The sequence below is a fragment of the Panthera onca genome, chromosome B2 (assembly GCF_046562875.1).
Source record: "Panthera onca isolate mPanOnc1 chromosome B2, mPanOnc1 haplotype 2, whole genome shotgun sequence".
NCBI lineage: Eukaryota > Metazoa > Chordata > Mammalia > Carnivora > Felidae > Panthera > Panthera onca.
The window spans coordinates 120,370,918-120,384,502 of NC_138343.1; the positions used below are offsets into that span (position 1 = coordinate 120,370,918).

Sequence of the window (13,585 nt, forward strand, 5' to 3'; positions counted from 1 at the left end):
CTGCATTCCCTCTACCAGGTCTTGCTCAGGGCTGGATCCCCAACCACCCCCCACCCCCCACCCCCCCCCCCCCCCCGCCCCCAGCATGAGGCCTAATGCTTAGATTTCCAATTCATTTCTACAGAATTGATTGAATGAAGGGGATGCTGAGCTATAGAACAAATAGGAGTGAGACAAGTGAAGAATTTTAGCGAAGGAATAGCATAAGCCGGCAAAAGATTAATATTCTTTAACATATAAGAGCTTGTATAAAGCAGTAAGAAATCTCAGAAGGAAAATGAACACAGAATCGAAGACAGTTAACAGAATAAATACAAGTGGTAGTATTTTAAAAGTGCATTCTTATCAGTATTCAAGGAATTTCACCCTCACCAGTTAATTCACTATTGGTTTTTCTTGTATCTCAGATTGTCAAAGACCTTTTCAGAATACTTTGTTGGTGAGCTATGACAGAATATACATGTGATCTCAGTCTTGTTTAATATGCAGATAAATGTAAGGATTCAGCAGCCTAAAAACATGTGCCTTTTTGAGCATGGGGGAGGGGGGACCTTAGTAATTATAACTGTGGTAGGACTTGTTTTTCTTTGAGTATTTTGTATGTGATTGGAAAATGATGTGGTATCTTCCTTAAAATCCTGCATTAAGGCCATTTATTTGAAATACTAAGAAAGCTATCCAAAGTAAATTTTGTTCTTCATAAGGAATTGGTACACTCAATTTCTCATCTTTTGAGTTTGAATCCGCAAATTTCAAGTTATATTCAGTAAAATATACTTATTTTCTTGTTATCCACAGTAATACATTAGTTGATGTTAGCATTGACTAATATGGCATTAATTGGGCACATTATGATTTGGGAGGTGTTCATTAATTTCTCAAAACAAATCATGTGATGAGTAAATGGTGTATGCATTTTGCAAATAAGTGTAGGAACGTTCAGAGCCAGCCCACTTTCACAAAGCTTCCACTAGGATCCAAGTTCTCTTACTTTATTTCTGAGAGAGAGAAAGAGAGCCTCTGCTCAAGCACTGGGGAGGGGCAGAGGGAGAGAGAGAATCTTAAGCAAGCTCCATGCTCAGCGTGGAGCCCAACCCGGGGCTTGATGTCAAAACCTTAGATCGTGACCTGAGCTGAAATCAAGAGTCAGACACTTAACCAACTGAGCCACCCAGGCACCCCCAAGTTCTCTTATTTTATAGATAGATTTTAGTACATGATGAAATAGTGAAATTCTTAAGTGGGCTACTATTTAAACATTATTAATATGAGGTAGATATTAGTTATTCTTAAATTGCAAAAATACTTTGTTTTGTTTTAACTGGAACTTTTTCTTTGAGTGTAAACCATTGATTTGCCTTTCATTAAGCACACATTCAGAAAATCATCAAGTTAAATTAAATTAAATTTTCCTCCATTATTTTTTAGGCACCATTACAAATATTTTTACTGACTGAAACATAAAAATTTTCCTTACTATTTTTTTTAAATAGATAGTTGCTGGCAACCCACACTTGTTGTTAATTAATTTCCATAAAACGGTATTTTTGTAGTTTTCTTAATACAGATTTAAAAAATCGTAACAGTTCATTTTGATGCAAGGTATTTACATGAATGCTACCAGCTTGCTGGTCTTCAGAATTGTTATTTAGACTGAGTCATAGTAGGTGGACGCAAAAGTAATGCAGATACTTTAACTTTCTGTTTAACTCAATGTAATCATGGTTTGTATATCAAGTACTTTTTGCTTTATACTTAAATACTTGTTGAATGTTTTATGTAATATGGATGGCATAATATATAAGCTTTTCCTTTGGAAAGTACAAGGGTTTTTTTTAGGCCAGGCGTCCTGTTAGTAAAATTTTCTTTCTGTGGCTAGAATGCAAAAATGCCAGCCCTAAGGATGGGTCCCGGAAGTGCACCAGGTGACAGAATGATAGAATGTCACCCTGCCACACGGGTTCAAGGTTTGCAGCTTCGTCCATGTGCCTGTGCTGTTGCCCTGTAGTGCTGCCAGTCGTCTCCCTCCACCTGCCCCTTTGAACATACACGCATGTTGAAGGCAAAGCGGGAAGTTGAGAATTGGGATGTTAATTTAACTAAACTGACACAGTAGCTCTAGAACTGAAATAAAAATTTAGTGTATAATGCCTAGTTTGTCAGTAGCCTGTCTTCATCTAAGATGTTAGAATCTGGGATTTGAGAATTAGGTGGGACCTTAGAAACCATCTAGTCTCATCTTATACTCAATCGAAGACTCATTCTATAACATTCTTAACTGTTGGTTAATTCTCTAGCCACACCTCCCCCCCCCCCCCCCCCCCCCGCCTCCTTTTGTGACACTTCTCTTCTGTGGAGTCCCCTGCTTTGCAGTGGTATTTGTTTATCAGTGTGGCTTCATGAGATCTGCTTCCATGTGACTTTAACTGGTTCTGTCAGTTTCCTTTTTATTCAGATATTTGAGAACAACTGCTATCTTTTCTTTCCTGCGCTAAATGTCCTGAGACTTCCCTCACACACTATTTTTATATCTCATACCATCCTGCTTCCCTCTGGATATCTGGTTATCATTGCCCTCTTTAAATGACAATGTTTGGATATTGAGATATTTTGGTAGCAAAAAAGGCTATAGGCACTCCTTTGCTGTAGGTGCTCCTATCTAACCTAGGTTCTGTTTGTTTTTTAAGTAATATAATCACAACTTCATGTTGTCTTAGTATGGCCTAGTGTGAAGTAAAGTCTTTTCTTAAACACTTTTTACAATTATTGTGGAGAGGCACCTGGCTGGCTCAGTCGGTTAAGCATCCAACTTCGGCTCAGCTCATGATCTGACCTGGGTTCGAGTCCCACGTCAGGCTCCGTGCTGACAGCCTGGAGCCTCCTTCGGATTCTGTGTGTCCCTCTCTCTCTGTCCCTCCCATGCTCGTACTCTGCCTCTCTCTCTCTCTCAAAGACAAACATTAAAAAAATTATTATGGAAATTTTCAGAGAGAATTAGAGGGAGAATAGTATAATGAATACCCATCTGTATGTCTATCACGTACATTTAACAATTGTTAAGACATGCAACAGTAACATGACATTTTTTTGGTCCTAAAATACAATTATATTTACTGTCCATATCTATTCTGTATCCCAGAATAGATTGTCCAAATTTGTTTGGTTCCTGTAGCAGGATTCCAGCATCTAGGGAATCATCTGAAACTTTATCCAAATCTATTTGTTACTGAGTTCAGATAACGAAAAACACTTGCATTTTAACGTAAATTATAAACACGACATGCCTCCCTGAATATTTTGGTAGTGTCTCTAAAAAATAAGCATATTTGTCTATGTAACTAGTCTGTCATTGCACATAACGAAATGAACAGTAACTCCCCAATATATGTATCACTCAGATCCATACTGATGTCCTTCAAATATTGCCTACAACTGGTTTGTTCAAACCAGTGTTCAATCAAGGACCATGACAAACATATTTTATGTATTTTAATAAAAATGTAGGTGGGGCGCCTGGGTGGCTCAGTCGGTTAAGCATCCGACTTCAGCTCAGGTCATGATCTCACAGTCCGTGAGTTCAAGCCCCGCGTCGGGCTCTGTGCTGACAGCTTGGAGCCTGAAGCCTGCTTCAGATTCTGTGTCTCCCTCTCTCTGACCCTCCTCCATTCATGTTCTGTCTATTTCTGTCTCAAAAAAAAAAAAAAAAAAGTAGGCTTTAAAATTTATCAGTGTTGCATTTTATTTTATTGATACAGCCTCATTGGGCCAGCCCAGGAATTAACAGACTTTTTTTTTTCCTTAAAGACCGGATGGTAACTATTTTAGACTTGTGGGTCATCAGGTTTTTGTCATAACTGCTCAGTTGTGCCACGTGGTCATTAGGTAACACTTGAGCATGGCATGTTCCAATAAAACTTTTTTTACAAAATGGCCACTGGCCCATTGTATGATTTGCTGACCCCTGCCTAATCTGCGGCGATCTCCATTTTTTTCCTCTCTGTTAATATGGCTTCTCAAGGTTTGCATCGGTTCATGAAATAATACTATTTGGTTATAAAATTCAACTACCTGTGAATCCATCAAGCAGTAATAGCTGTCATTTAATTAATGCATGCTGTGTGCTGTATGGACATAGATAACCGTACTTAATCCTTCACGGCACCTTGGTGGGGGGTTGCGGTGATACCGCCAGTTTCCAGACGAGAAAGGGAAGAAGTAAGGTTTCTCCTGTCCCGTGAAACAGATGTGAAAGAACGTTGGCTTTTTCAAAGGCACAACGTTAGCTGGGTTACAGGCGTGTGCTGAGGGACTGTCAAGTCGTCTGTTGGAGTCAGGACACAACGTCTGTGTCCTGATGTGCTATTTTGAGAGCTTTATGAAGAATATGAGGTTACTTTGGACGGCATGCCTCACCTGTAGAAAAGAGCAATCTCCAGGAGACCGTGAGGGTTCGTGTTGTTTGCAAATGGGTCTAAATCCAGCCTTCCCCTACTTTTGCCATTTCTCAAATCATGGAGGGTGATCTTGTGGTTAAAGCGTTGGAGGCCGCTCTCCCGGTGTCCTCAGATGCAACTTGAATATCCTCAGAGTAGCTAAGATGTTATTCTTCTGTGCTCTGTTTATTTCGTTTTGTTCTTCTGGCCTTTTATTAGGTTTTGGGGGTATTTTTGCCTTGTTTTTACGAAGAGTGTTTTTTGTGGCCTTTCAGTTTCAATATCTTTCCTGGTGTGGAAAGTATAAAATGTACTAGAGCTATTACTGGTCTTAATGCGCTCCACAGATACCGCGTTTTTGGCAGACGGGAGGTTTGTGACAACCTTGCACCAAGCAAATCTGTTGGCACCATCTTTCCAACAGTTAGATGATTCCCTCGGTGTTTCAGACTTACTCATTATTACTGTGTTTGTTATGGTGATCAGTGATCTTTGCTGTTACTCTGTAGTTGTTTTGGGGCCCCGCGACATGCTCCCGTTTAAGGTGGCAGACTTGAGACGTATCGGGTGTGTCTGCTCACCAGCTGGTCGTTCCCCTGTCTGTCTCCTCGCGCCCCCCCCCCCCCCCACCGTGCCCTGAAACACAACAATATTGAAATTAGGTCAGTTTGTAGCCCTCTGATGACCTCTAAGTGTTCAAGTGAAAGGAAGAATTACACTCCCTTGAAATCAAAGCCAGATACGATTACGCGTCGTGAGTGTCAAAAGCTGCAGTAGGCCAAAAGCTAGGTCTCTTGTGCCAGTTAGTCAAGTTGTGACCGCAAAGGAAACGTTCTTGAAGGAAATTAAGACTGTTACTCCAGTAAACACACTAATGGTACGAAAGTAAAACAACTGTATTGCTGATACAGAGAAAATTGTAGTGGTCTGGATAGAAGGTCATACCAGCCCCGACATTCCCTTAAGCCGAAGCCTAATCCAGAGCAAGGCCCCAACTCTCTTCAATTCTGTGTAGGCTGAGAAAGATGAGGAAGCTGGAGAAGAAAGTTTGAAGCTCACAGAGGTTGGTGCATTTAAGGAAAGAAGCCATTTTCATGACCTAAAAGCAGGGTGAAGCAGCAAGCGGTGATGTAGAAGCTGAAGCAAGTTATCCAGAAGATCTAGCTAAGATAAGGAAGGTGGTTACATTAAACAACAGATTTTAAGTATACACAAAATAGCTTTTGATTGCAATGAAATGCTGTTTAAGGATTTCATAGCTAGAGAGAAGTCAATGCTAGCTTCAAAGGATAGACTGACTCTCCTGTTGGGGGCTGATATAGCTGGTGACTTTCAGTTGAAGCCAGTGCTCATGTACTATCCCAAAAATCCTAGGACCTTTAAGAGAATCTACTCTGCCTGTGCTCTATAAATGGAACAATAAAGTTTGGGTGAAAGCACATCTATTTGCAACATGGTTTATGAATGTTTTAAGCCCACTGTTGAGACCTACTGCTCAGAAAAAAAGATTCTTTTCAAAATATTACTGCTCATTGACAGTGCGCCTGGTTACCCAAAAGCTCTGGTGGAGATGTGCAATGAAATTAATGTCGTTTTATGCCTGCTACCACAACATCCATTCTGTAGCCCATGGATCAAGGAGTCGGTTCAACTTGCAAGTCTTATTGTTTAAGAAATACATTTCCATAAGCCTATAGAACTGCCCCAGATAGTGATTCCTTTGATGGATCTGGAAAAAGTACATTGAAAACCTTCTGTAAAGGATTCACCATTCTAGATGCCATTAAGAACATTCATGATTCATGGGAAGAGGTCACAATATCAACATTAAGAGGAGTTTGGAAGAAGTTGGTTTCAATCCTCATGGATGACTTTAAGGGGCTCAGTACTAAAGTGGAGGAAGTAACTGCAGGTGTGGTGGAAACAGCAGGAGAACTAGAATTAGAAGTGGAGCCTGGGGGCGCCTGGGTGGCTCAGTCGGTTAAGTGTCCGACTTTGGCTCAGGTCATGATCTCGTGGTTCACGAGTTCAAGCCCCGCATCGGGCTCTGTGCCTGACAGCTCAGAGCCTGGAGCCTGCTTCCGATTCTGTGTCTCCCTCTCTCTCTGACCCTCCCCCCATTCATGCTCTGTCTCTCTCTGTCTCAAAAATAAATAAACATTTAAAAACAAATTCAAAAGAAGTGGAGCCTGAAGATGGGACTGAATTGCTGCAATCTCATGGTCAATCTTGAATGGCTGACGAGTCGCTTCTTAGGGAAGAGCCAAGAAGGTGGTTTCCTGAGATGGAGTCTACTCTTGGTGAAGATGCCATGAAGATTGTTGAAGTGACCAACAGAGGATTTAGAATATTACATGAATTTAGCTGATAATGCAGTAGGTTTAATGGATTGAGAGGACTGACTTCAATTTTCAAAGAAGTTCGACAGTGGCTACCTACTATAGGGAATGCATCACTTACTATAGGGAAATCGTTCATGAAAGGAAGATCCGATCCATGTGGCAAACTTTATTGTCTCAAAGAAATTGCCGCAATCACCCCAATCTTCACCCCAACTGCTTCACTCTGATCAGTCAGCAGCCATCAACATGGAGGCAGAACCTTCCATGTTCTCCTTTTCCTTTCCGCCAGCAAAAAGATTGACTTGCTGAAAGCTCAGATGGTTAACATTTTTTAGCAATAAAGTACTTTTAAAATAAGGTTTATACATTGATGATTTTAGACATAATGCTGTTATATAATTAATAGACTGTAGTATGGTGTAAACATAACTTATATGCACTGAGAAACCAGAACGTTTATTTGACTTGCTTTATTGAGTTACCTGCTTCATCATGGTGGTCTAGAACCAAACCCACGCTATCACCTGTAGTCTTTGATGCAATTTGTCTTAAAAGCCAGGAGGTGGCGGTGTTTTCCAAGTAATGCTTTAAGGTTGCAGTTTGTGAGGGTTACTGAAGTAATGTTTTTGAATACCACTGAAAAGTCAGAGAACCTAACACACAATGTGTTCTTACCCATAAAATCATTGAGTGAGGAAGAAGCTGCTTCAGCCTCTATGAGGAATTTTTTCTAAGACTATTTAAAAATTTTTATTGAGATACAATTGACATATAATATGTTTCAGGTATACAACTTAATGATTTAAAATATATATATATATATATGTATATAGGTGTGTATATGTATATATATGTGTGTGTATATATATATATATATATATGAATTGCAAAATCACCACCACACTATGTCATTAGCATCCGTCACCACACATAGTTACACATTTATTTTCTTGTGATGAGATCTACTCTCTTAGCTTTCAAATATACCATATGGTAGTACTAACTCTAGTCGCCAAGCTGTACATTATATCTCCAGGACTTACTGGTTTTATAACTGGAAGTTTGTGCTTTTGGCCACAACTGTAATGGACTTAATAAGAAGCTAGAAATATGATAGTTCCTGAAGTTAGGGCAGGGGCAGTTTTGAATTCTGCTTTTTATTAGGAGGAAATATTTGACAACTCATAGTAGGCATACTTGGAGCACAGGACGAAACACCTGATTAACCCATGCCTTAATGTTAGGCCCTGTGCAGTGAGAAAGTCATTGATAATTCTATTTAAATCAAAATAGAGTTAACTGTGCTTTTCATATATACGTTGTTTTTCTCTAATATATATGTTATTTTTCTATACTGTACAAAGATTCTAATATTTATGTTGTTTTTCTATACTATACAAAAAATTGAAGAAATTAACTTTTTAATATTCCTATATGGAAAAACTATTGGAATCTTTTACATTTCAAAACTTGGAGTTGAATTTTTCTTTTATTTCTACCATGTTTGTTAGTTATAACTACCATGTTAGTTATATTATTTCTACTTTCATTTACCATTTTCTTCCGTCTATTTTGTGGTTGTCATTTACTTGATTTCTTGGATCGAATGCTTAAGTCATTTATATTTGTCCTATACTTGATTTCTTGGATCGAATGCTTAAGTCGTTTATATTTGTTTTCTTTTTTATGGCCGAGAAGTATTCCATTTTGTATATATACCACATCTTTTTTTATCCATTCACCCATCAGTGGACATTTAGGTTACTTCCATAGCTTGGCTATTGTAAATAATACTGTGATGAATGTAGGGGTGCATATATCTTTTCAAATTAATGTTTCCCCTTTCTTCAGATGACTGTCCAAAAGTGGAATTGTTGGATCATTTTTAATTTTTTGAGGAACCTCCATACTGTTTTCCACAGTAGCTGCACCAGTTTACATTCCCACCAACAGTGAACAAGCATTCCCTTCTCTCCACATCCTCACCAGCGCCTGTTATTGTGTGTCTTTTTGTTAACAACCATTCTAACACATGCGCAGTGATCTCTCATTGTGGTTTTGAGTTGCTTTTCCCTGATGATTAGTGATGTCGATTGAGTATCTTTTCATGTGCCTGTTGGCTATCTGTATGCCTTCTTTGGAAAAATGTCTCTTCAGTTCCTCTACCCATTTTTTAATCAGATTGTTTGTTGTTTTTGCTATTGAGTTATAAGAGTTCTTTTTATTTTCTGGATATTTACATCTTACTGAGTATATGATTTGCAGCAATTTTCTCGCATTCAGTAGGCTGCCTTTTCATGTCGTTTGCTGTGCAGAAGCTTTTTAGTTTGATGTATCGCTCGCTTGTTTTTGCTTTTGTTGCCTTTGCTTCTAAAGTTAGATCCAGAAATTCAGTGCGAAGACTGGTGGTATCGTGGAGCTTACCACCCGTTTTCTTCTAGTTTTATAGTTCCAGGTTTTACATTCAAGTCTTTAATCCATTTTGTGCTATTTTTATGTGTGGTGTAAGATAGGAGTGTAGTTTTATTCTTTTGAATGTGGCTGCCCGGGTTTCTCAGCACCACTTCTTGAAGAGACTGTCTGTTCACCATTGTGTATGCTTGCCTCCTTATTCATACATCGGTTGACTGAACGTGCATGGGTTTATTTTGAGCTCTATCTCTATTACTATAGCTTTGTAATATAGTTTGAAATCGGAGTCCAGCTTTGTTCTTTCTCAAGATTGCTTGTGTGGTTCCATACAAATTTTTGGATTGTTTGTTCTATTTCTGTGAAAAATACCATTGGGATTTTGATAGGGATCGCATTGAATCTCTAGATTGCTTTGAGTGGTATGGACATTTTAACTATTAATTCTTTCAATCGATGAGCATGTAATAAACATTTACTTGTTTTTCATTTTCTTTCATCAGTGTCTTACAGTTTTCAGTGTACAGGTTTTTCATCCCCTTGTTTAAATTTATTCCTAGGTATTTTGTTCTTTTTGATGCAATTATAAATTGAGTTTTTAAAATTTCTCTTTCTGATAGTTTGTTATTAGTATATAGAAACAGAACAGATTTTATATATTGATTTTGTACTTGGCAGCTTTTCCTGAATTCATTTATTAGTTATAAAAGTGTTTTTGGTGGAGTCTTTAGGGTTTTCTATATATAAAATCATGCCATCCACAAAAAGTGACAATTTTCCTTTTTCCCTTTCCAATTTGGATGCATTGTCTTTTTCTTGCCTAACTGCTCTGGCTAGGATTTCCAATATTGTGTTGAATGCAAGTGGTGAGAGTGGGCATCCTTGACTTGTTCTGGATCTCCGAGGAAAAGCTTTCAGCTTTTCACCATTGAGTATGATGTTAGCTGTGGGGTGAATCTTTGTTAATATCCAGCACTGCTTTCTTGTTTTACAAGGTAGCTAAATTGACTGCAAGTGGGTTTTTTGTTGTAATGCTTCAGAAATGTGGAGTCTTTCGTGTAGGATACCTGACTCTTTTTATTTTTTATTTTTTATTTTTTAATGTTTATTTATTTTTGAGACAGAGAGAGACAGAGCATGAACGGGGGAGGGGCAGAGAGAGGGAGACACAGAATCTGAAACAGGCTCCAGGCTCTGAGCTGTCAGCACAGAGCCCGACGAGGGGCTCGAACTAACGGACCTCGAGATCATGACCTGAGCCGAAGTGGGCTGCTTAACCGGCTGAGCCACCCAGGCGCCCCGCCTGATTTCTTTTTTAAGTACTGACTCCATATTCTGTCCTTGATTTAAAACGTATTAAAGCAATAGTGTTTTCTGAGGCTGCTTGCCAGGTTATATTCATCTAAAATATGAACATTGAGTAACTTCGAATGAACTACGCCTGTGATCTCATTTTTAGAGTTTAAGTTACTAAAGTACAGGCACAATTGTATTAATTTCAAGTCTTCTTTGCAGTCACCGAGATTTGCTTTATACCTACTTTCTTGACTTATTTTTACCCTACATATTGTCCTGATATTCTCGCCTTAATTTGTTTTAACTTGTTTTAATGTAAAAAACAAAATCTGTGTGAAACAGTAAATTTAACAGTTTCTTCATACGAGTTTCTTTTTAAGTAGTGCTTTCTGTAGCCTGTCTCTAGGGATGTGCATCCGTTAGGATTAGGCTTGGCTGCATATGACAGAAATTCAGCAGGTGAGGGCCTTGAGATGGAAATTGATTTTTCTCCCACCTTCATCAAGTCTGGAATTAGGAAGTACAGGGGTAATAAGGAATTTCATTGGATTAGGGACTCGGGCTTGCTCTGTCTTACTGTTCCACTGCCCTTATCTCATAGTCTCATGATCAGATGGCTACTTGAGCTCCCAATTCTTGCATCTAAAGTCCAGGCAATAAAAGTGAAGAAGGGTAGGAAGGCAAAAGGGGTCTTGGCTGGCTTAGTTTGGTCACTCTAAGCAATCTTTTCTTCGCAAAAGATACAAAACCATTTCATTTTACATTTCGTTAATCGTGACAGGATCGTGTGGCCCCTTGGCTCTACCTGTTCCCAGGGAGCCTTGAAAGTATGGATAGTATTTTATTTCTCCCAAACACCTGGGTTCTGTTCACTGTGCAGGAAGGGTGGAACGGATGTTGGGGTATGCGGCTAAGAGCCTCTTTACCTCAGTTATTTCATAGTTTTTACAGGAAAATAGAAAACCTGGTGAGGTCTATATGGCTCAGCATCTGGGCTATAATATAATCATGGGAAATGGTAGTAAGAGATCTCTGCTTATTGATTATTTTATCTATATTAACTGTCATTTTTGTGTTATTATTGCCAAATATGTATGCTAAGTACTTTTTATACACTCTGTATAATCCCCACAACACGTTCTAGTAGGACACTAGATTCCATGCCACAAATGAGAATACCGAGGCACAGATAGATTGCATACCTTTTTCAGGTTCTCGTACCTGGTGTGTGGTGAGTCAGGGTATTGATCCTGCTGTTTAAGATCAGTGTTGATAACTGCCTCCATCCTCTTTCGTAATCCGTCTACTTGTATATGCACTGCTACTCCTGCCCCATCCCTTGTACGTAACAATTATTTGAGTTGACTTAGAGATACACAGAAAACAACAAAACAAGGAGATAAGCAGATGGAAGGGAACATAAAAGTCAGAAATTGGTGAAGCGGAGATACAGGTGGTGCACAGAACTGAAGGCTCCATCATCCTAGAGAGGTGCCACAGGCCTGGTCTGACTTGTGTTCTGTCAGATCCCAAACGGCGGGAAAACAAGCTTGAATTTTCTTTATCGGGACTCTTGGCATCTTCATTGTTTTAGTCATACAATAATTTGAATCCTTATAAAGAATACTAGTTTATCATATTGTAGCTGCAAGGGATCCCCAAGATCATTACAATGGTATTGTTACTGTTTTCTGGTATTCTCTTTGTGGGTTAGGTGAACTAAATTACCATTACTTGTTTTTTAAGATGTGGAAACCTAGTCAGAATTTTTTAACTGGAAATGGGTCATATGCTTACTGGTAAAAACTGGGGCTCTTTTTTGTTGGTTCATTTATAGAAATGCTCGTATCATAGTTTTAAAAGGATACAGACCTTGAAAGACTGTGATCCTGACGAAAATGGTGTGCTATTTGTGAGAGCTTCTTCCTACACTCATAGACTTGTGAGCTCCTTGATGACAAAAGATTTTGCCTTATTCATTTTTTTCCTGGTGTCCTCAGTGCATAGAAGGTATTCAGTAAGTGAATAATGAATGGCTGACTAGCAAATGAGAAAAATCTATTAATATTATAATTAATATTTCTGCTTCTTTAAACAGGTAAGTCAGTTACCTAAAATAGAGGAAAGACAGGTCATCCTTCTTTTTGCCCTGGCAAGTTGTATGAGGCGGGTTACAGTACCACTAATGATTGGACATTGGGACCACAAAGTCCCACCCTTAAACTTGGTGTGTTTGGAGAATTGCCATAATTATGATACACCCGAAACATAGTGGTTGTAAAGGGAAGTAGCAGGAGAAAAGTCTGGTAGGCTCCTGGCACGTAAATGTTACTTTCAATTGTAAGGAATAAAAGGTCCGGATTTTGAAAGATTCTGTACGACATGTTTGTTATCTTTTTAAAAATGACATTTTTAGTGAGGAAAAGAAGGGACATGATTTGGTTTGAGTCACATTTGAAAACTAAATAGTCTAATTCATTTCTTATATTTTAATTTTCAAGACTATTTATGAAAAATAAATTAACAGGATATTTAAGTGTAATTACTTTATTTTGTTTTCTTTCTCAGGATGTGATCTTCGTGGTGGGAAGCTCAGTTTTTAAACTACCCCAATGGATGCAGACAGTGATGTTGCATTGGACATTCTAATTACAAATGTAGTCTGTGTTTTTAGAACAAGATGCCATTTGAACTTAAGGAAGATAGCTTTGGAGGGAGCAAATGTAATTTATAAGCGTGATGTTGGAGTAAGTATCTAAATTTTGGCGTGTGGGCTACATAGACTGGTTTTGTAGCGCTGTAAATGATATACTAAAATACATTCACTTACCGATAGTTTAAGAGCACCTTACCATGTGCCGGCTGTACTCAGTACAATATGGAGCCCTGTAGAAGCGCCCCCCTGCTCCCATGAAGTGCCAACTTTTGCATATACATATCTCTAAGTCTTAGCAAAGAATTCACAGGCTACTAGACATTTTTTTCTCTTAATTTCTTTTAACTGAAGAAGGGGACATCTGTACAGTGGTGTATACTTAATTCAAATGTAATTTTTTAGTTGCATGAATGATGCATGATATGAATGAGGTCCTAATACGTATGTTG

The 13,585-nt window shown here is 38.6% G+C and overlaps 1 protein-coding gene across 8 annotated transcripts in view; it reads left to right on the plus strand.

Annotated features, from left to right (window-relative positions):
* TBPL1 (TATA-box binding protein like 1) overlaps positions 1-13,585 on the plus strand; it is a 35,829-nt gene that overhangs the window by 14,766 nt on the left and 7,478 nt on the right. For all 8 annotated transcript variants that reach the window (XM_078447339.2, XM_060616715.3, XM_060616711.3 and 5 more), the window contains one exon: positions 13,049-13,227. In XM_078447339.2, the coding sequence (XP_078303465.1) occupies positions 13,093-13,227 (135 nt within the window). In that variant the 5' untranslated portion in view covers positions 13,049-13,092. The remainder of the gene's footprint in view (positions 1-13,048; positions 13,228-13,585) is intronic.